Below are 23,270 nucleotides of genomic sequence, written 5' to 3' on the forward strand. Positions count from 1 at the left end.
CGCGCCCTGCCCTGCCCTGCCGCTCCGGCCTTTGGCTCTCTGCCCTCCCCCCCCCCCGACTCCCCCTGCTCCTCTTGGCCCAGAGCCTCTCTCCCAGCCTCCCCAAAGTCCAGCCAGGGGCTGCTCTGAGCCTGCTTCTGCAATCGCCAGCTGCTAGCTGAGCCAGCGGCCCCTCTGGGCCCCAGGAGGCTCCGCTTCCTGGTTCCGCCTGCACACCGGACAAGGGCAGCCACCACGGCTCTTGGGCCACGTGCACACGTAAAGGGAAGGCGGGACAGGAAGGAAGCACGGGCTTCTGCTGCGCAGTTGCTGAATGTGGAGCTCGCGGGCCCACGGCCACCATCCTTATGGCGCCCCCAGGCTCCCTGGAGGCCGGCAGGGAGAGGTGGCCCCCGCATCTTACCTGCCTGGTGCACAGCGGTGCCTTCTCTGGCATTCCCGCCCCACCCCTGGGCCCCTGCCGGAGCCAGTGTCTCAGACAGAAGGCCGGCCCCCGCAGCGGGGGTGGGGGTGGCGAGTGAGGGTCCAGCCGGTGCCTCCGGACCTTCCTTGCCCCTCCCCCACATTCTCTCTGGAGGGAAAATGGCCGACGCCTGGCGCTGCGTGACTCCCCGTCTCGTGCCCCCCCGCTCCTCGCCCCATTCACCACTCCGGCTCAGCCTCGGAGCCTTTGTGATCGGGACGGCCCGGCCCAGGCTCTTTCCTCTGAATGGCACTTAAGGTTGTCCAGTGCCGCGCTTGCTGACGGTTCGCACTGTGTGACGGAGCCTTGATCAGACCTCTGAATTTTTCAGCCGCGCTTTCTCTTGGAGCAGGGCAAGCCCTTGACCGGGGGGGGGGGGGGGGGAGGCACAGGAGAGGGGCCAAAAGGGAAACCACAAGGCAAGGAGGGGGGCGGAGGGGGGCGCGTCACTGGGCCCCACCTCTCTCCTCTGAGAACTGCCCCGCCTCTTGCAGCTGCCTGCCAGCCCTGGGCCAGGATGCCAGCCCGACACGCTCGCTCCCACGGCACACACAGGCCGGGGGGGGGGGGGTGCGCCCGCGTGGGCATCCTGGCCTCACTAGGGGAGGGGTCCACTTGGGCCTTAGCGGCTGGGCCTCGCGCCCACTGCCAGGAGCCAAAAACCAGTCCCGGAGAAAAACCGCCATCGCCGCTCCCCAGCGAAAGCCGGAGGGAGGGAGGGAGGGCGCCCCCCCCCGAGACGCCCTGACTGACCGTGTGCTGCAGGGCATGGAGCTGCGTCGCCAGAAGATGTTCGCCCTGCAGGCGGCCCGCCAGCCCCGCGTCCTTGCAGGAGAGGTTGTGGTGAAGAGCTGTGAGTGCCTCTTGCAGCCCCTGGATTCTCTGTTCCTTCTCCAGAAGCTGCAAGGCAGGAGACACGGGCGGTGGGCCCGGTGGACGGCGCCGTGGCCTTTCGTGCAGACGGACTGCCAACGAGCACCTGCCTGGCACGGCCCAAGGGGAAGGGTCTGACACTGCTCTGGGCCAAGAGCTGGCCTCTCCTGGGGCATCTTCAGCCCAGGCTGGGAGTGGCTGAAGGTCCGGCCTCCACTGGGGAAGGCGGCGTGCCCCGTCCCGTCCCGCCTGTCCATGCACACCCTTTGCTGCTCTTTCGGGTCGGCTGCCTCCTCCCCCGTCCCTCTGGAAAGCCGGCGAGCCAGCGCTCCAGGGCAGCCTCTCTTGCCTGGCTGAACCCGAGACGGGCAGTGTGGCTCGGGTGCTGGCCTCTAGGAGAGAGAAACCAGCCTGGCAGCGTCCAGGAACCACCCAGGTGCTCAGATGCAGGGCTGCCTCCCGCGCACAGAGCGCGTCTCCCTCCTGAAGCCCACAGGCCGCCAAGCAGCCTGCGCAGGGGAGGGCAGGGAGCCCTTCCAGCACCTGGCTGCTGCTGGCCGCTGCGGCTACCTGGGCAAGAGGAAGAGAACCCCTTCCCCATCACCGTAGCCGATGTCCCCTTTGCCCTCCTTGGCACGAGTAAGCCAGAAGGGCGGGGGCAGGAACGCAACCAGGAGGAGCTGCAAGGTGGCCGGAGGGGAACAGCAGTCATTGCCCGTGCTGCTGAGCGTGGGGCTCCCAGAGGCAAGAGGCCGAGCCCTTCTGGGAGGGCTGCAGGGTCTCTGCAGCGCTGCTTAGCTGGGCCGGGAGGGGAGAGGGGCTCCTTGACCCCCAAGGAGCTGGCAGGTCACCTGCCTTTCCACGGGCCTCGGCGGCCGGTTGGGCCCACAGGGATGGGACAGCTGCAGCTTCCAGGGGCAGCGCAAGCACTGCGAGCCCCCTGGGAAGGGCCCGGCCAGCAGAATCAGCCGCGGGGCTGGAGGCCCGAGCGCGGCAGCAACCTGCACAGCCACCTGGCTACATTTGGAGCCTCCTGGCCTCAGAACGCAGCAAGGCTGCTCGAGCTGCCGCCGGGCCGGGCCGGGCCTACCTCTGCGTTCGCCTCCTCCTGGCCATGAACAGCCTCCTCTCGCTGTAGAAGCTGTGTTTCCAAGGGAAGGGGCTCCTCGGCTGCCCCCAGAGACCTCCGCTTCATCCTCTGCCCTGGCCAAGGAGACCTGCACAAAAACAGAGGGAGGGAGGGAGGGAGGGCCAGTCAGACCAGGCCAAAAGCCGCCGGGAGGCTTGGGGAAGGGCATGGCGCCACAGCCCCTGCTGGGCACGCAGGAGGCTCTGCCACGTTGACCCTAGCGGCAGCTCCACGGAAAAGGGGAAAGGCCTGGAGCGCCTTGCCATGCGAGGTGGGCCGGCCGGCCGGCCGGCCAGCCTGGCCCAAGGCCACATTGCGGCTGCTCTTGGGGCACTTCTGGTCCAGAGGTGCGTGCCCTGGCACGAACAGGCAGACGGCTGGTCCATCCCTTTTCCTTCATGGAGTTTCCACAGCAAGAAACAAGCCGGCAGGAACACAAGAGGGCTACAAATGGTCGACGGCGTCTGGAACCCCGGGGAAATGCCATGCCTGGGAGCGCAAGGCTCCCGGACACGCCCTCAGGGCAGCCAGCCCTCCCACCGCTGCCCCACAGAGGGGGGCATCTTTCACAGGAGGCCGCCGCCGCCGCCGCCGCCCACGTGCTGGAAGCCCTCGGCAGAGAGAGGGCCACGCCCAGGCCAGCAGGAGGGCTGGACGGTGTCCCAGAGGAATCCGGCCAGAAGGCCAGCGCGGCCCGAGCTTGCAGGGGGAGGTCTTTCCACATCACGGCAGGACTGGGGGGCGGGGCGGGGGGCAGAAGGCTGGAAGCACCACGGGGGAGAACGACACACGAAGCCTCGGGGCACTTTGGCTCCCGAACTGTTCAAGCAGGCGCTGACGCAACGCTGAAGTGGAGAGCAGGGCGGGCAAGGAGAGGAGAGAGCAAGAAAACCTGTCACCCTGTAGCCTGTAGCCAAGGCCAGGGATGCTTTAGGGTGGATTCCTGCACTGAGCCCAACGCTGCTATTCTAGGATTCTAAATGACGGGGAGACACAGAAGGAAACCCAGGAGCCTGGGGGGCCCGGGCGGGATCGAGCTGCCCCTGCTGCTGCTGCTGGGCCCACGGAGCCTGGAGAGCAGCGGGGGATCCCTTCCCCTTCAGAGGGGGGAAGACAAGCACCCAACACGCCCACTCACGGTCGGGCAGAAGCAGCCGGCCAGGGGAGGAAACACCGCGAGCGGAAGGCCGCCGTCCGCATGCAGACTCTCGCTGCGCAAGGCCTGACCGCGGAGGGGGGGAACGCCCTGCGTTGGTCAGCACCGTTTTGCAGCCCCGAGGTCACGACCCGCAGGTAACTGAACCCAGAAAGAATGGATGAAGTTCTACAATAGGCAAGTGTTGAGCTGAGAGTCAGAGCACAGAAACACGTAACGTTGGGGCAAAAGAAGCCCGTTGGACACACGTCCTACCAAGCCGCACAATATATTTCTTGTGCGGGGTTTGAATAGTTTACGTAACAACTGGGCTTCCTCGGTGTGCACGTTTTCTCCGATTCAACGGAAGCCAAATGCGGGGTGCGTCTGCAGCCCAGACCAGCGCCTCCCCCCCCCCCCAAGCCTCTTTTCCAACTCAGCTTACGCGAGATCTCCTGGAAGTTTCAATTCCACTCCTCCACGACAGCCAGGACCTCCCCACGTGGCCTCTAGCAGGAAGAGCCCTGGCAGAATGGGGGAGCAGGCGGTGGGAGGGGCCGTCCTCTGCCCGAGACCCCCCCCAGCTGGCCGGGGCTGACGTCCGGTTCCCTGATAGAGGGACGGGGGGCGGGGCAGCAACGTCCCTTGCAGGCCCTGCTCCCCAGGGGCAGCAGGCCTGGGCTCTGGCTGGATCGGGCCCTGGCTCCGGCCTCCGGCTCTCCTCCTCCTTCGCAGATCCTGCACCCACTTCCAACGGGACCCTTTGCTTCCCAAGCACAGGGAGCTGCCGCTGCCACCAGAGGCAGGTGGCCTCTCTTGGGGTGGGAGGCTGCAGGAAACGGAGCTGCTGCCTTCCACTGACAGCACGCGGCGGGCCGTCATCGCTTGCGATTAACCAGAGACCTGGTACGGATCCCGGCCCCTTGGCCCAACAACGCCTGTGGAAGGCCCCAATCCCAGCTGCTGGGCCGGCTCCGTCCCCAGGCCTCGCTGCAGGGGCATCTTGGCCTCAGCAGGCCTGCCTGGACCCAGGCAGCCATTCGGGCAAATGCTCCACTCCAAACTGCCGGCATGCCCCTCCTTCGCACAGGAGCCTTGTGAGACTCCCAAAGGCCGGGAATGGACAAGGAGCGGCGTCCTATGGGAGCCAGAGGTTGTGGGAGGGGGCTCTCCTGGCACAGCCCAGGCCAGAAACCTGCCCCCCTGCCAGGGCAGAGCGGCTCTGCTGCTGCCCCTGACATGACCGCAGCTGAGCCTGCCAGGCCGGGAAGAGCCAGCCGGCCCAGGGAAAGCGGCCAGGAGGGGAGGGGAGGGGAGGGGGCGCTCCCTGGCGCTTTCCACAATGAGCCCCTGCACAGGACGAGTCCGCAGACAGAGCCTGGCATTCATAAATTATACAACTCATTTGCATATTCCAGTCATGAGACTCTATGCAAATGTCGCTTGATTTGCATAATGGATTCCACTCCTTCGTGTTTTTAAAAAAGCAAAATGAGAAAAAAAGCAAAGCCTGAGAAAAAAAGGCTGGTTCCTGGTGCCCCCCCTCCTGCCTTGATTTCCGCCTCTGGGGGTGGAGTGCAAACCGCCGCCCCCCCAAAAAAGAGGAGCTGCCCAAGCCCTGCCATGGGAAAGGCTGCTCCGGATCATACCCTCTGCCCTGGACCTGGTGGAGATCTCTGTGTGTGTGTGTGTGTGAATCCGCGGCACAAGGCCAGCAAGGGGGGAGTCAGAGGCGGGCGCCTCTGATGGCCGGCCCTGGCAAAGCCTCGCTCACCACTGCTGCTTCTTCAGGAACTGCAGTGGAGAAGAGTTGGGCGAACATCAGCCAAGCCGGGCACAGGGGGTGGGTGGGGGGTAGGGAAGTGTGTGTGTGGGGAACCTTGCCTCCCAAGTTCCCAGAAAAGCTTTTGTTTTTAGAAAGGGGGGGTCGGAGGAGGGGCTGCCTCGATCATTTATCACGAACCATAATGGCAACAGATTGCGACGGATGAGGCAGGCAGCATCGTCTTCCTGCCTTCCATCCATCAGCAGCTGGGGGGGTGTGTTTCCCCCCTCTGGCAAGGGCTGCCTTGGCTGTGCTGCAAGCTTCGGGCGCCTCCCCCCTGCCCATGAAAGGCAGAACTGTGCCAAGCGGCTGGCGCTTGCACCCGGTGGGAAAAGTTGACTGTAATTCTTCAGCTTTTAAAATCAATTAATCCGTGCGTTAATTAACGTCAAGTCGACGGGAGGAGGAGGAGGAGGAGGGGAGGCGAGCGGGAGGGAAGGGAGGGGGGAGGGAGGGAGGGAGGGAGGGAAGAAAGGAAGAGAGCTGCAAGGGCGGATGGATGGCAGACTCGTTGGCACCGTGCCATCCATTCAGTGGCAACGCCACCGTTTCGTGTGAGAACGGCAGCGGGGAGATGTTCCGGGGCTCCTGAACGGGGGCCAGACCGTGCGGAGGAGCGAAGGGAGCTCGGCCAGACCCCGGGAGCGCAGCGCGAGCGCAGCCAAGGGCACGGCGGGTGCCAAGAGGACGTGCCGGCGTCTCCCTCGGACTCCAGGGATGAGCCAGGCAAGGCTCCCCCGCAGGCGAGGCGCCAACCGGACCAACTGCCGGCATCAGCTCCCCCCCCCCCCCCCATTTCAGTGTCATTCTGCTGCAGTGGAACCAGCGCGACAGAAGACAAAGGCCGCCGGCCGCCTCTGCCAGGATGCCGCTCCCAAGCCCAGCCTGGCACCCGGAGCCTCCGAAGGACAGCAGGAGAACAGCCAGGCGCCCAGAGCCAAAGCCGCCCCTCGCTGGCTCTCTTTGCCAGGCTGGGCCAGGGGCCTCGGCCGCCGCCCGCGGAAGAAGGGAGACGCGTTCGTCCTTCCCTGCAGCCATTGGTTGGCTGGTTGGCCCTGCGGGCTCCTTGAGAGCGGGCACCACAATGAGCAAGGGAGGAAGGAAGGAGGGAGGAGCGAGAAAAACTCCAGTCAAGCCAACCGCCCCCGCCGGCGGCCAGCCAACATGGAGGAAGAGGAGCTGCGGTCGGGCTGAAGGCAGGCTCGGGCCGATGCCAGGCGGAGGACGAAAAGCACGGGGGCAGCGAGAGAGAGCGGGGCAGGGCGGCAAGCCAGAAGGTCTCCCCATAGATCCGGGAAGGCGGACGGAAAAGCGGCATTGGGTGTTCCAGGCTGGAGAGGGCACATCCTGTGAGGCTTCTCCGTGGACACGCGTCAGCCGGAGGGGGGCTGGCACCGGCACAGAGAGAGAGAGAGAGAGAGGGAGAGGGAGGGGCACGCGTGAGGCAGGCGGGTGTGCCCCCTCGGCTGTGCCTGCCCCCTGCAACCTTTTACCCAGGTGCCCACTTACGTCCACTCCTGGACAGGGGCACGCGCTCGTGTCAACGGGAAAGCAGGGAGGACGCCTGCGGAGACGACGTTGCCAGCGTGGATCCAGACGGAAGCAACCCCAGATGGATTCCCAGGCGCCGCCGTCACCAGGGAGATGCACGGGCCGACGGGCAGCTCTTCGCCAGATCCAGGCTGGAGAGTGTCGGGTGTTGGGGGGGCACCCGGGAGGCTGAGCGAGCTGGGGGAGGGGGGCTCCTCCGCATGCCCAGGTGACGGGCCAGGGCGGGCAGCTCCGGAACCCGGCTTCCTGGGGCGGCTGTGTAGAAAAGCAGGGCTGCTTACTTACACTGTCTGCGTGGCTGTGGATCTTGAAAGGCTTTCAGCTGGCATCGGGCGCTGAGCCGGGGTCGGGCGCTGGAGACAAAAGGGAGACACGGAAGTAAAGTCATGCCACGGGAATATTAATCGGCTTCTCACTTAACGGGAATTTACAAAACAGGTTAACTGTGTGTGTGTGTGTGTGCTTCCCCCCTTCGTCCGAAACCATCCGGAGGAGAGAAAAGCAGGGATGGGCACGCGCACCTTGTCCTTCGCGTGGAGAACGCGGGCACGGGATTTACTGCCAAGCGGCGGAGCTCAGGATTAACAGCGCTGGCATCTTTCGGGGCATCTTTTCTCTTCAACTGAACAAGCTCTTGTGGTTAATAGGGAATAATCGTTTTGCTAATGAGCTTTGAAACATTAATAGGAGCGAGGGAGGGGGGTTCTGCTCACGGCCCCGGTGCTGCCGCGTGGCTGGATTACAAAAGGCAGCCGGAGGAACGCAGCAGGACAAAGGGGAGGAATCCTCCGGAGAGGGCTGCTGACCGTCCTGCGCTGACCGGGGCCCTCCTCCGCGCTGGCTGCCAACTGCTCGGGTTTCCCAAACTCGCACAGTGGATGTTTGTGGAAGAGGACCGTCACCGCCAAAGAGCGCGGCGTGGTTGTTCATGTCGCCAGGGTTTAATCATCATACAACGGAACGGTTTTATGCATATTTCATTTGCATATCATTAAGGCACGCTACGGGGGGGGCGGTTGTTGGGGGCAACGAAGCGCCTGCCGATCTCCACGAGATGCCAGGAGCTGCATCGCGGAAGCCTACCGCCGAGGATCCCCCACCCCACCCCAGTTCCAGCCGTGGAGTTTCTGCTGGGAGGACCGGGGCCAAGCCAAGCACACCTCACGAGGAGTACCATCGGCTCCAAGGGAGCAGGACGAGCAGCTACCCGGGGGAATGCCCCGGCAGAGGTGCCCGCATCTTCGCAGACGCCGCCTCCCCCTTGGGGGTCAGAATAATCACGGAGATCCCGGGCGGGCGGGCTAGCGAGGGAGAGGAGGCGGCAGGGGGCGTCCCCGTGGGAACGGCAGCCCGGCCCCTCCGCCCTCGTGAGCAAGCCGTGGGCTCCCTCCGCCATGCCCCACTCGCTGGCGGAGACCCTTCTGCCCTGGCCTGGGATGGAAGGCGGCGGCAAGGACACGGCTGCACGCAGGGGGCTCTTTGTGGCTCTGGGACACGGCCGGCCTCTGAGCGGGGCTCTTTTCTCACGCTCCTCCATGGAGGCGCTCAGCCTGGCACAGGCAGCCGCTGGGCTGGGTCATGGCTCTCGCAGGCACAGTCCTTCGTGGGGGGCGGGGGGGGCTTCTTGCTGCATCCCCTTTTCCCCAGGTCCGTAGCGCTGCGGCACACGCAGATGTCGCTGTTGTTCTTCGCAAAGCCCTAATGATATGCAAAAGCACAATAGCCCCACTGGGGCGCAAGGCAGCCATGAAACAACTGCCGGAACTGGCGGGCAAGCCGGCCAATGGAAGGAACGGCTTGATGCAAATGAGATGGGGGAGGGGGTCCCCTCTGGGGGGAGGCACTGGGCCCCCTCCGCAAGGGCCAAGGCAGCCGATGGGAGCGGGAGCCCAGCGCCTGTCTGGTGCCGAGTGGGGAGCTCCACGCTTCCCGCCACCTTCCCAGCAAGGCCGGGGCTGCAGCCCCCGAGGAGCGCTGCCGGCCCCGCCCCTGCCCCAAGGAGCTGAGGTGGCCTGGGCCGCGGAGGAAGAGGCGGGAGGTGGCCAGCCAGCCTGGGCCGCCTTCCCAGGCACCGAGTGCTCCCCACACTCAGGCCGGGGCGCCACAGGCCTCCCTGCTGATGAGCCCTCCCCCCGCTGCCTCCCCAGCACAGGGCAGGTGCCCCCGCTCTCGACAGTGGCCCTCCTGTTCAAGAGAAGCCTCGGGGACCCGGGAGGCCTGGGGATCGGATGGCCGAGCCCTGCCCTGCCCTGCCCAGTCCGGGGGCTCCCTCGAGGGCCGCGGACAAAGGGAAGCAGGCAGAGGCCTTCCACTAGCTCAGACCCACATCAGCCAGCCCCCAGGGCCAGCGAGGTGCGCCTCCCCACCCCCACCCCCACCCCCAGGTCATGGCCGTCTTGCCTGGGTGTGAAGGGTCCCAAAGCAGGAATCGGCCTGACTCAAAAGAAGGGTGGGGGGAAGCAGGGCTCAATAGTCAGGGAGACAGGGCTGCGTAGGACAGATGCCGTTCCATACGTAGGACCCACAAGGCAGCGTAGAATGAAGGCAACTTATTAGAGGAACAAGTGATGATGGACCAAGGTTCCGACTCAGGAGGAGCAGCTCCCAACGGGCCTGCAAAAAACCTGCCCTGCGATTGGCAGCAAAGGCACATCGAGCCGAATTGCACAGAAGTGAGACTGGGGTCACTATGGAACTGACCGCTCCGGAACCCGTCGGCACAAGGCCCCTCCCCTGCCACCAGGGACTGAACTTGGGGCCGTCTGCATGCCCGGCAGGGGTTCCGCCACGGAGCTACGGCCATCCCCTCAGCAAGGTCCTCCGAGTGTGGCACAAGCCCTTTCCAGAAGGCCCTGAGAAGCCCACAAGCCAGCCAGCCAAGGCAAGACCCTTCTCCCACTGGATTGCCCCCGACTGGATTGCCACGGCAGCCTGGGCCTGGAGATCCCTCCTACGGGGCCGTTGCCAGCACCACCCCAGAGGCTCACACCATAGAATCATGGAATAGCAGAGTTGGAAGGGGTCTACAAGGCCATCGAGTCCAACCCCCTGCTCAATGCAGGAATCCACCCTAAAGCATCCCTGACAGAGGGTTGTCCAGCTGCCTCATGAAGGCCTCTCGTGTGGGAGAGCCCACCACCTCCCTAGGTAACTGGTTCCATTGTCCTACTGCTCTAACAGTCGGGAAGTTTGTTCCTGATGTCCAGCCGGAATCTGGCTTCCTTTAACTTGAGCCCGTTAATCCGTGTCCTGCACTCTGGGAGGATCGAGAAGAGATCCTGGCCCTGCTCTGTCTGAGGAGGGCCAGGATTCCGCAAGCAGGGGAAGACCTGAGCTTCTCATGCTTGCGGAACTGGAACCCAAACGGCGGCACCCGTGCACAGGAGAAAGGGAGCCCTGCGGTCTGCAGGTACACAAAGATCTTTAGGGACCCAAAGCAGCCCCAGGACAGCTCAAAGGCACGCAAGGTGGATGGAGGAAGACGGAGATAAAAAGGATAGAAAGAACCATCTCATTGTCTGAGAAGTTTTTGAAAATGTCCCTAGGAAGGAAAGTCATCTGTGAAGAAAACAAAGATTTCAATGCAGCTGGGCTTAGACCTGAGTGAATCTACCCTATTTCGCCCCCCCTCCGAGAAAAAACACCACAATTGGGGGGCGGGGAACCAGGGCCCTCCACCAGAAGCATTTCCACACGCAACCGTTTTGTTGCAGGGCCCCTCTTGTAATGAAGAGTGTTCTTCTCCTCTATGCATTTGTCTAGTACAAGAGAAAGGGGGGGGGCTCTTCTCCTTCCTCCACCCCATGCAGGTACATCAACCTCTCCCATGTGTTCCCCGTCTCAGGCAGCCCCCAGACACACAGGAGGCAAAGGCAGACACTGCCAGCTGTGTATGACAGATGTACACGGCCTGCATACAGAAGTTGGCAATGACCCGTGAGGCCCCTTCTCACACAGCCTAGATAAGATCCACCGAGGCCAACGAGAGTAATTGTGCATACATCTGCATAACTGCATCCTTATGCAAAGAGATGGATCAAGCGTGGGAGAGCCATCAAAACTCTCTTCGCTGCCCGGGCAAGACCGATCCCAACGCAACCTCTTGGCCAAAGGGCCTTGGAGGAAAGCAAGGAGTTCCTCTTCCAGGCCACTGCCACTGAGGCGGATGTCTCCAAACCAACGTCCGTGACGAGACACCTGCCAAGGAGGAACTGCAGGAATGTGTGTCAACGCTCAGAATGGGTCCAAGAGGATGTAGACCAGCATTTTCACATTCCTTTGCGGATGGCTGTGGGAATAAGCCAGGGCTTTGGAGAGAGAGCGGGTGGGGGGTGTTTCAGGGGTCGTTGGAATATTAAAACGATTACTGCTGGATTGAACCACAGGCCTGTCTACTTCTGATTCTCGCACTGGCAAAGCAGACGGCCTGGCAGGGCAAGAGGCCCCCCACCCCACCCCACCCCACCCCACCCCCGTGACTGGCTTTCAGAGACAGGCTGCGTCAGGTCCTAGAGGCGGCACGTAGCTCTGATGGCCAGCAGCCGTTCCCTTTCTGCTCCATGAACCGGCTCCACGTCCAGCTCTCCCGACAAGCCCAAGAGCCTTTCCTCAATCAGCCGTCGGCAGCTCAGAGCCCACCCGTGCCGATGTGGCGTTTGGGTTTGGGGGCCCCCAATGTACATCACGTGACCCTTCGCTTACACTGAGCCGCTTTTGACACTTCCGTGTCCGCTCCCCCGCTTGGAGTGATCCTGCTGGAGCTGCAAACTCCCTGGAGGCTAGGCCTTTTCTGGGGATGAGCAGAACGGGACACCCCATCCCCAACGTGGCCACCCCGCCTGCTCGTAGCCGTGCAAGGACGCTGCCGGCGCGGAGGAAGGAGGGCGGCCAATAGGGCTCCCCAGGCCCCACCAGCTAGGGGGCGCCCTGCCCTGGCGCCTCGGGCCTCAGCAGCCGCTGTCCCTGAAGAAGCCTCCCCCAGAGGCCCCAAGGCTTGGGAACAGCGCCCGGACCCACCCATAAACCGGAGGGCCAGTCAAGGAAGGCGGCGTCACGCCCCTTCACGACTGAAACGTGCACAGGTCACACGGGGGAATGACCCGCCCCAGGACAGGTGACCGCGGCAGAAGTGACGAGGCGGCCGTTTATTAAGCCCCGTCGTGAGAACGTGCCCTATTTACCCCTGCGGAATCTCATCTTGCCGACTTGGGCACAGCATCCCAGGCGGTCAAGATAGTTTTGAATCTTAATCTTGTCTTCAATGGTGCAGCTGCCCCACCCAGTTTGGGGGCACCTGCAAACGTGAGCAGCCTTCCTTTTTAAAAAGGGAGAACAGCCCAAGGCTGACACCCACCCGCCCGCCTTGTGGCCATGGGAGAGCGGGGCCTTTGCCGCCTCGTCTTACGGAAACCACAGCCACAAAGGGAGTGGGCCTCCCTCCGGGCGGAGGTGGCCTCTCGACCCAACGTTCTGAAGGTCCACTCCGGGGGGATCTGATAAAAGGTGAGAGCCCAGGCGCCCACCACGGGGCGCTCTCAGCCAGAGGCTTGGATGCCTGGTCCGCGCCGGCTTCTGGGCCAGCCTGGAGCCCAATTCCCGAAACAAAAAAAGGGTGTCCCCAAAGGCCTTGTGCCCCCTGCCCTCCCAAAGGGAGGAGAAGAAGGCACGTAAAGCCCCCCTGCCGACAGCAGGCATCAAGGGGGCGGGACAGGGCAGCCGCACCATGCGGGAAGGGCTCCGAAGCACGGCGGGGGCCCACCGCCTCTTCCAGACCCCCCTCGGCACGAGCAAAGCTGCCGCCGACCAGGAGCTCCCCCAAAGAGAGCAAAATTGTTTTGCAAATAGATGCACAATGGAAAAGAGGGGCGGAGCCCATCCGCCACTTGGTATTACGCACAAGTAGTTTATTAAAGAATTAAATATTTATAGACCATAAAGCAAGCAGGGTGATGGGTTGAAAACAGCGTGCTGAGAGGGGCATTACAGAACGACGAGGCTGCCCATGATTGATCAAGGAAGGAGGATGCAAGCCGGCCAGAGCACCACTGTGCCAGCAAGAGAGCCCCCCCCCCAGCCACATTCCAGGAAGGATCCCACCTGGGCGGGGGCGGGACGCTCCCCTTGGCTGGCTGCTAATGGAGCTGCTGATGGGCCGGGGCGGAGGCCCGGCCGCTGCTGCACAGCCTCAGAGGCGCCCTCCGCCAAGAAGGGCTTCCTCACGGAGCTCTGCTGCTCTTTGCAGGCTGCGGCATTCCACGGAAGGCAACACCGTAGAACACATTCAAGACCCCCTCTTCCAGAAAGCTGCGCCCAGGAGAGGGCCGCTCAGCGGGCGTGGCTTCGGCCAGGACAGGTGCCGCTCGCCTGCAGGGACCCGGCCCCTAGCCGGGCAATGTCTGCTGAGGACAGGCCGCCGGGCACGGCTAGGAACCTCTCCAGAGGCCGTTGAAGGCCAGGAGGTTTGGGGAGAGCGCAAAGCCCCTGCCAAAGATCACCGAGGGAGGCGCTCTGGTCCCTCCAGCCAGCCACCCCCTTGCAATCTGCACAGCCCCAGCTGCACCACGTGGCCCCAGAGCCCCCGCCCGTGGCCCAGCCCCAGGTGCCCAGAGAGCTTTGGCTACTGGTGGCAGAGGAATGCAAGAAATGAACTCCAGTGTCAGCTGCAGCTTCCCAACCGACGCAGCAGCTTGGCTTGTGGCCTGGAAGCTCCTTCCCCCACCCCACCCCACCCCACCGACAAGACTCCTCCAACGGCCCCTGGCCTGGGCCTCAGGGCAAGAGTCGCCTCCAAGGAGCAGGCGAGGGAGCTGGGAAAGCGGCCCTGGAGGGGCGGCAGCGTAGGCCAGCCAGGCGGGGACATCCGAAGAGCTCTGAGGCAGGATCAGGCCAGAGCCCCTTCTGCAACCGCATCCCGATTCCTCCGCGACTAGCCAGAGGCCTCTGGGAAGCCCACAAGCAGGAGGGGGAGGCAAGAGCCCGCCTCGCACGGCTGCCCTCTGGCAACAGGCAGACACCCTGCCTCTGACCCCAACACGCCTCATTGCTGAGGAATTTGTCTCCTCCCCTTCGGAAGCCATCTGGGTCGGCCGCCATAGCTACATCCTGTGGCAGCGAGTTCCGCAGTTCAATTCCGCACTGCGTGAAGGACCGCCTTCCTGTCGTCTGCACTGCTGCTTCTGCCCACCCGGCTCCTGGGGCTGTGACTCAGCACAGGTTTGGCGGTGTTCGCAAGGCTGCCCGAAGAACTGGCCTCTTGGGCCCCTCCCGAAGGGGCCCCTGGCAGGAGGCGTCTGCGGGCTTGTGCTGTCCTTGAGGCCCGAGAGCAGCTGCACCGCGCAGGCTGGCGGGCCCGTTCCCCACCCAGAGCCCCTCCGCCTAGCCGGGCCCCTGGCGAAGGTGCCACCCGCTCCTTTCCCAACCCGTGGAGCCAGCTTCAGCGCCCACGGCTGCCGGGTCGGCAGAGCCGCCGGGTCACCGCTCTTCACCCCCCTTTCAAAGCAATGAGCTATTTACTCCCTAACAATTCTGCTTCTGAGCTGGTTTAGCATTTTTATTGGAATGTGAAAGCTCTTAAAAGAAGGGGGAAAAAAATCTAATCAGGCAGAAGAGATAGAAAACTTGCTGAATTTTTGCTCCCCCCCCGCGCCCCCCTCAATCCTATCAAAAGCACATCTTCCATTCATTGCTTCCCGATGTCATTATGACAAGCGGCTACAAATCAATAGCAGAAGGCAAGGCAAGGCAAGGCAGGGCGGCGATAAAGGCCCCCCCCGCCCCCCTCTCAGCCCCGCTTTGCTAATAGCACATAATAGCAGCCATTGGTGCCCACATTAAATCATACATTTCACTCGGCGTTTATTATGGGATTTTTAAAACTCCTCACCAAATTGGATTTTCTCGATGGTCTCTAATTTCGACATTTGTCATTTAAAATTAAACTCCTCTGTGGGGACAGAGAATGGAAGAGGGGGACAGAAGGAGGTGGGGGGAAGGAGGAAAAGTTTTGTATTCCTCTTCTTTTTAAAATGAAAACCCATAAATAATATCCAAATACCACAAGCCCTAAATTCCTATATATCTAAAATGTTAGCAGTTGGGCAGGAACGGCTCTGGGAGCTTCTGCTATGGGGGAGCGGGGGGGGGGCAGCAGGCGCCGTGGGCATCCCAACGCTGGCTTCTCCGCAGGCAGGCGTGGATCGTGCTCTCCCTCACGGGCGCAGGGAAGGGTCTCCTCTGCTGGTGCCCCCCCCCCCCAGAACCGGGGAAGGGAATCTCACCCGCCCCCCCCCCCTGCCCCTGAGGGCTGCGTTTTGAGATGTTTACATCTTAGACAGACGGCTTTATAGGGCTTGTTACGTTACTGTGTGGCTGCAGATGTCACTGGCGTTGGTGACCTTGGGCATCTTTTAGGGGAAGGTGGGGCGCAAATATTAATTTAAAAATAAAACATCAGCAACAGGAATTTGAGGAGAGGGGGCTCTGCAGACGCCCACCACCACTGCTCAACTGTTTGCCACCAACCAAATGAGCACAGCGGGGGGGGGGGGGGGGGACCCCGCTCAGCCGACCAGCGTGGGGAGGGGAAGGGAGGCCTTGGGAGCCTCCTCCGGCCTACAGGCTGCCCAGCCCTGCTCCCCCTCGCTCCCCCTTTCCTGCCCAGCTCCCAACTACAGAGGCGGCTTTGCGTCCAGGTGGGAGCCGGCCTCGGAAGGGCGAGCCCCAAAGGGCACAGCCACATCCTGCCGCTTCGTGGCCCAGAAAGGACGGGCCGGGCTCATCCAAGAACACCCCTCCCCAGCTGAGACTGCCAGGCTTTGGGCCATCTCTCCCGCCCCGGCGCCCAGCCAGGGAGACCGACGGAACGGGGCTCCTTCCAGCAACCCCGTCTCCATTGCCCCGCTGCACCGGTGGAAATGGGGACGCTCGGCCGCCCCGCTCACACCTAGAGGACATGGCTGGAGCTGCCGGGGGGGGGGGGGGGCTTGCAGCAGCCCGGGTCACAAGGACAGGGCCGGCTGTTCTCGCCCATTCCCCTCACCCCCCCTCACCGCTTCCTACAGCTCCAGAACCCAAAACATCCTGGAGCTTATCAAGCCTGATGATCACACTCAGCCGCCACCGAGAATTGCTCAATCCTTCCCCACTGGAAGCGGGCGTGAGACACCGTGGACGGTGGCCGTTAGCAGGCTGGGACCTGCTAACCACACAGGGAGGGAGCCCCCCCACCCCCACGAACACAGATGCCCTGTTGTGGGGTCCACCGCGTGGCCTGCCCTCAGGAGAGGTGAGCAGCCTGGCTCGGGCACGCCAGGCTCCCTCCAGGGTCAGAAGCTGCCCCTCCTACAAGTCACACGCCTGAAAGCCAGGGGGGCATCGGGGCAAAAGTGCTGGGCTGCGAGCCGGGAGATCCGAGTTCTAGTCCCCACTCGGCCAGGGAGACCCACCGGGTGACTTTGGGCCAGCCACAGAGGCTCGGCCCAACCCCCAAAATGAACGAGCCAGTCTCTGGCAGCCGGCTCCGAGGTGGGGAGCACAGCTCAGCTCAGCAGATTCACTGGGGGCCCCCCCGCTGGAGGAGGCGCCTCTGTGGCACCGGAAGGGCCCTCCTCGCACGCCAACGGCTGAGCAGCAGCCTTGACAGCCGCAGACAAGCGGGGACGGCAGGTCGGCCTACGGAAAGGCCGGGATTCTGGCCACCCCGGCACCGGAATAGCCGCGACGGCCCTCTGGCCGGCTCCCAGACAGGGCGGGAGGCTTCCGCAGCGCCAGCAACCGGCCCCGCCCCTGCTCCAGCCCAGATGCCCAGGTCCAGCTGCTCAGGCCTGGGTGGGGCAAACGCCACGTGTCCAGCAAGGGCGCAGCCTCCATGATGAGGAACTCTCCCGGGGGGGGGGGGCATCCTTTGCACAGTGCATGGCTGGGGGGAGGGTCCTTATTCTCCTGACCGCGATGCCAAAGGCCCCCTCCCTCCCCAACACACCCAATGTGCACCTAGCCCATAATTTCCAATTAATGCAATCAGGCCCTGACTTCTCTCTGACCCCCAACAAAGAGGCCTGGAAAGGCAAGGAGAGCGAGCGCCACCCCCACCCCCCCACTGGGGCGCTTGCAGGCATCTGCCATGGCCCGTCCTCGGACATAAATAAAGGAGGCGGGGAAGGGGCCCTTCCAGGAGCGGATGAGAAACCAGGGGAGGGGAGGGGGAGAGGGGGAGGCACAGAGTCACGTTCTGCAGATTTGCCTTTGAGATCAGCAAGGTGCCGTTTCTGCTGCTTACATTCGGTTGCCCTGGTAACATACTCCTGTAAAATAAAGATTATTAAAGCGCAGATGATTATTTGGCTGCGAGAGGAAAAGGCGGCGATGGCGGCAGCATCCCTTTATCAGAGGCAAACCCATTTCAGGCCAAACTGCGTTCCTGCCCTCCCAACCGGCTCCTCGCTCCGCACCAAGCCTCTACGGGCTCCAGGCAGGCAGGTATTCCAGTCCTGCCAAGCCACACCTGGGGGAGGGGGGAGGGGGGGTCCGTTTTGGCGACTGGGGAACAGAAGGGGCGGGGCCTTGGCTTTCTCGCCCTCGGGTGCCGAGGTGGGAGCAGGGCGCTCAGAAGGGCCGTTCCTGCCGCCGAGGGAGACGCAGCGCCCTTCCACAGTGCCGTCGCTGCTTCAAGGCGAGAGGCAGGAAAACGGGTGGGGCAGCTCCTGCCCCACACTCTGTGGTCATGCCGCAGAGGGCAGAGTGACGGGAGGCACGTGCGGGCAACGCGCCCACGGCTTCTTCCAGCGTCGGCGCTGGGAGGCCACTGCGGATCACAGCCGGCAGATTGCAGCGGGCTCGCCTGGCGGGGGCAGGCCAAAGGGCCTTCTAGGCTGGCCTTCAGCCTCCCAGGGTGGCCGGCCCAGTCTGCCCCGACACTCTCCCTCCGCTCCTGGTCACGAGCCGTAGGAGGGGGCATCCTTTCCCGGCTCCCTGGCCAGCCGCCGCTGATAAGCCTCCTCCGCCTTGCACCGCAGCAGCAGCCACCAGCCCAGCCCAGCCCAGCCCAGCCCAGCCCAGCCCAGCCCAGCCCGCGAGGGAGCCCAGAGACGGCTAGGGAGGCCCAAGCGACTGCCGGCTGGCCGCTTCAACTGGCTGCCGACACTCCCGGCGCCGGCCAGCAGGGGTCTCCACTGGCTCTCAGAATCCCCTGAGCTCCTTGGCCGGCCGAGAGAGAAGGCCAGGATGGGGCCCTGGGAGGAGGGGGCCGGGGAGGGGAGGGGAGGACAGCCCCCCACCCCACCCCACCCCACCCCCCAGGAGCTGGCTGCAGGGCAGGCGCAGCTCAGCCGCCCCTCTGGGCGAATGCGCTGGAGAAGGAGGCCTCCAAACGGCCTGCTAGCTGCAGCCCTTGCCAGAGCGGAAGCTGTGGAGGGCCACGCTCCGGCTTGCTCCTTAGGGGGTCTGCGCAGCCAGGGCAGCGGCTCAGGCCCTCCTCCCTTCCCAGATCGACCGCTTTTCATCACCCCAACAGGCTGATCAGAAAACAACGAGCCGTTTATCATAGAATCCTAGAATAGCGGAGTTGGAAGGGGCCTACAAGGCCATCAAGTCCAACCCCCCGCTCGATGCAGGAATCCACCTTAAAGTCTCCCTGGCAGATGGCTGTCCAGCTGCCTCTTGAGGGCCTCCAGGGTGGGAGAGGCATTCAAAGGCAAAGCCCGGGGAGCGGCCCCTGCGGCCCCCGGAGAACGAGCGATTCCTGCCTTCCTGAGCGCAGGGAGAATTCAAAGGCAGTGACGAGGAAATCCGGGAAATCCAGGCAAATTAAAAACGGCGGCACAAAGCAAAACCACCAAGCTGCCCCATCTTCTTCTTCTTCTTCTTCTTCTTCTTCTTCTTCTTCTTCTTCTTCTTCCAGGTGGCCTCGGTGGGGCCATGTGGGAGCAGCGCAAGGAGGCTCTTGGGAGGGTGGGCGCGCCCCACTGCTGGCCTACGTGGTGCCCGTTCTCCCTCTCTCTCGCCCACCCATGAGGCTGCTCTCTAGCAACGGCCTCATCTGCTGGGTTTCCCTCCGCCTTCCCACGTCCCTCAGAGGGAGGGAGCCCAGAGGCCTCTTCCCCGCCTGAGCTGCCCCCCCCCCCAGCACTGGAGACTGCAAAGACGGGGTTCGGTGCGGCTTCGAGGGCCATCGTGGGCAGCGGCCCCACCGGGGCCCACCCAAACACCAGCCCAAGGCTCACCACAACGTGACCAATCCCAAAGCGATGTGACAACAGGGCAGGGCAGATCAGGGTGGATCGGAGAACGGAAGCTGCGTCCCCAGCTGTGGCCACCCGTGCGCGCACCCCAACGGGTTCCACGCCTGCACAGAGCAACGCGCAAGCAGCTTGCACAGGCTCAGGGGCTTCAGCTCCCACTCTGTGCCCAAAGACCTCCGCAGCGGCCGGTGGAGGAAAACAGCGCAGGGCAAAGGCCACCACTGGCCGCTGGAGCAGGGAAGGAGGGTCCGGCTGGGGTGGCGGGAGAAGAGAGGCCAGGAGCCCCGAGGCAGACGTTCAGAGGGGAGGCCAGGGCCACGGAAGGACGGAGGGAGCACGCAGGGAGCAGCTCCTGCCGTGAGAAAGGGGTGGAGGTGGTGGTGGTGGGGTGCAGCAGAGAGAGAACAGAGGTGTGGGGGGGGGCACAGGCTCCCTGCTGCCCCCATTACTGGTGAGAGAACCAAGCACACTACGTGCAGCAGGCAAGAGCAGCGTGGGCTACGAGCAGAAGAGACCGAGAGGCGCAGCACAGCGCGCTGGGCTCAGCCAGCCAGAGGCCTCCAGGGAGCCCCCGGGACGGGCGGATGGGCGGGCGGGCGGGCAGGAGGGCAACAGCCCTCCTCCAATGGATCCCGTGGCAACTCGCATCCAAAGGTGGGCGCCACTCTGCTCTCTCTGAACACAGACTCCGTTCCGCCGCTGTGGCCGAGAGCTGGGGGCACACCCAGAGCCCACCAGCGGCGGCCCTCCCTGCTCCTATGTTTACTCAAGAGCCCCTCGTATCGCAAAAGTCCAAGTATATAACATTCACTGGGCTTCCCCTCCCCTCCCATTCGCCAGCACTTTCGAAAGGCTCCAAAGACGTCGGTGAGGCAGAACAATCCCTTTGCAAGGCTGGTTCTTCTATGTGCTGAATGATTCAGGTTTTACACACGCTCCCCCCAACCCCACTGTACATGCTGAGCTAAAGAGACTCATTTCCAGGCTCCTCCATGCATCCCTTTTTCAAGTTAGGGTCCACCTGCTTACCTTCTAAGGCAGAGGATTGAGAGTCTTTGCCTATTTCTGTTAGAAGAACAAGAATTGAGAGAGAGAGAGAGAACAGCTAGCATAGATGGGGTGTGGAAAGACCTGCATTGGTGGTGGGGGGAGAGAGCGAGAGAGCAGAGGAGGTTATCTGGTGTGCACAGAGAGAAAGCAAGTTCACATAGCAGACTTGAGTTGATATGAAACAAAAATGGTTTTCCGTGGCTAACCCAGTGCTCCAAGCGCCTTGAGAACGTAAAAACATCTCACACAGAGCAGGCCTAGGAGCTGTGCTGTTGAGCAAAGGAGTTCCCACCCTGCCACCCAGGGCTGTACAGCCCCCACCTGAAATTCAGCCTCCACTGCAGCCATCTTCAGGACTGTTCGGTTCTGCAGCTCCTCCACGGTCTGCATCAAGATGTCATTCTGGTCGCTCAGATCTATTACGTAGGCCTGGAGAAGCCTCACCTCCATCTGCAAAAGGAGAAGGAGGGAGGGAGGCTCAGAAAATGCATTCCCTTAAGGAGGAGGAGGGGCAGGACGTCTCGGGAAGGGCCAAGAGAGATGCCTGGGGGCGCACGGGTGGCTACCCCCGGCCCCACCTCCCAGAGGAGGGAGTCCCACATCCAGGACACTGCCACAGAGAAGCCCTCCTACATGTTGCCCCCCCCACCAGGCCTCTGAAGGAAGCAGCACTCCTGGGGGGCAGCAGCCGGACGTTAAGGGCGGGCAGGCTGACATGCACACACACACACACACACACACACATGCGGGCAGGGGAAGCAGTCATCCCACACTCACTCTTGCTTTGCAGGAGGAAGACGACTCGGCAGGAAAGCCCAGAGAGAGGCACAACCTGTACCCGAATAACACAAGACCGCAGCTCCAGGCTCTCCAGCAGTTTCCTGGCCGTGCTCCAGGGAGAAACGGACCAGTTCTAGCTGTGCTCAGTTCCACCAGGAGACATTGTTTTGTAAAGCTAAGGGGTCTTAGTTCCCCCTTCAAGAACTCCAGCCTTCCAGATAACCGCGGGGGTGATCTAGGGAGTTTTAGCCATGAAAGGCAAAGGGAACCTCCCTGTTCAGAGGCAGTCTACCTGAGCATCCCAGAGGCCAGGGGTATCTAATCTAAGGGCCCAGGACAGTTGCCTGCTTGCCCCTGCTTAGCCACTGCAGGAAGGCAGGTTGCTGGCATAGGCAGACCTTTGGAATTACCCCACAGAGAAGTGGGACAGATGCAGGACATTCCAGGCCCAGGCACCTCAGCAAGGGCGGGCGCGCCCCATAAGAGCCCTGAGGCTGGATCAGGCCGGCGGTTCATCTAGTCCAGCACTCACAGGAGTCAGCATTTGTGTGTGTGTGTGTGTGTGTGTGTGTGTGTGCGCGCGCGCGTAGGAATCAATGCAGACAAATAAAGTTGCATGGAGAGAGAGAGAGAGAGAGAGAGAGAAAGTTGAGGGGTGTGTGAGAAGAGAAGTCTTTGGCTTTTAGGCCATGTGCTGAAGGAGCTTTCCGTCTTGCCTCCCAGAAAACAATTAAGCACACCTACTTTCTTTCCAATAATAAACAGAAGCTTTGCAGCCAAGCTACACCAAGGAGCACTTCAGAGCAACCTCACACCAAAACAGCAGATTTCTCAGGGATGCAAAGGTATTCAATAAAAAGCTTTTAAAGGCGTATTTTTAAACTTGCAGCAGGAAAGCTTTTCCGTGTCAAGACAGTAATTCTGATAACAGCATTGATCAAAATGTCATTCTTTTATGAGTGTACAATACCTTTTAATGGCATACAACAAGCCATTAGGGTTATACACCTCCGTACAGCAGACATCTTACTGGAAAGACAGAGTCCCAGCCAAGAGGCGAGCCGGCCAAGTGCAGCGTCTTCACTGCACCTCCCTAAAACCCACCACTAAATGATTCTCCAAGAGCCGAATTGGGGGGGGGGAGGGGAGGGAGTAAGGGGTTGCTCCCGATTCCCAGGGATGCAGGCAGGTTCCAACCCTGGCAGCGCTGTGGCTCCCGCTGGGGGATAGATCCACTTTCACTCTGCCTCCTTCCCTCCCATGCGCACGCACACACACACACACACACACACACTTTCTCATCCGTTCTGGCAGAAGATGAAACACCGGCTGTTTTGTTCTAGGCTTTTAGCTTCCAAAGATAGAAACCAAGTGTCTAGTAAACTGCTTCCATTCTGCAGCTCATTTGAAGCCCTCCAGTGCTCTGGCTCTTCAGAGATTTTTGGAGCAGTATTGGAGATTGCATTTACTCTGCTTGAATGAAGGGTCAGGAGGGACCCCGGACAAGCGTGCGCAAGCACTTTGATTCTCTCAACCAGCTAAAAATACCAGCAGGGGAGGGCCTGGGCAGACTCCCCACCTTCAAAGCCTTTCAGGCAGGCTGTCGGAAGAACCTCACCCAGGCCAACGGCTGTCAGGCAGGCCCAGCGCAAAGCCGCTCCGTATTTCGTGCCCAAAGACAGCCAGAGCCAACCCCGAGATGACGGCCCCTTCTGTTGCTTCTCACAAGGAACGCAAGCAAGGCAGGAGGAAAAGCGCTGCCTTTTAAACAAAAAGAGAGAATTGCTGAGCCTGGGGGGGGGAGCCTGAAGAGCCAGAGGCACAGCAGGCCAGGGCCGGGGGCTGCCCAGTGAGAGAACGAGTAACACCGCACCATGCAGGATCCTCGGCGTGCCCTGAGCAACAGAGTGCTGAAGACGGTCGGTCACCCGGTCCAAAGAGACTCAGTGAGCCTGAAAGCAAAACTGGGCACTAGTTCCAAGATCCTTTTTACTTCTAAGGTAATTCATAGCTCTTACTACTGCTGTAATCCTAGAACAGTAGCGGAGCATTAGCACATCAGAAGAGCCCTGATGCTGGATCAGGCCAAGGGGCCATGTAGTCCAGCCCTCTGTTCACACAGGAGCCAACCAGCTGCCCACGGGAAAACCACAAGCATGACTTGAGTGCAACAGCACCCTCCCACCCATGTTCCCCAGCAACTAGTGTACGTAGGTATACTTCCTCTG

General features: G+C 62.3%; 1 protein-coding gene across 1 annotated transcript; it reads right to left on the reverse strand.

Annotated features, from left to right (window-relative positions):
- Positions 1-153: 153 nt before the first annotated feature.
- Positions 154-22,140, reverse strand: LOC134408889 (uncharacterized). Its single transcript, XM_063141400.1, has 6 exons — positions 22,013-22,140; positions 20,584-20,712; positions 7,262-7,329; positions 2,427-2,553; positions 1,217-1,363; positions 154-309 (listed from the first exon to the last, which is right to left on the reverse strand). Exons 2-6 carry the CDS (start codon positions 20,710-20,712, stop codon positions 154-156), a joined length of 627 nt encoding a protein of 208 aa, XP_062997470.1. The 5' UTR covers positions 22,013-22,140.
- Between the last annotated feature and the right edge of the window lie 1,130 nt (positions 22,141-23,270).

Source organism: Elgaria multicarinata, chromosome 14, assembly GCF_023053635.1.
Source record: "Elgaria multicarinata webbii isolate HBS135686 ecotype San Diego chromosome 14, rElgMul1.1.pri, whole genome shotgun sequence".
Taxonomy (NCBI): domain Eukaryota; kingdom Metazoa; phylum Chordata; class Lepidosauria; order Squamata; family Anguidae; genus Elgaria; species Elgaria multicarinata.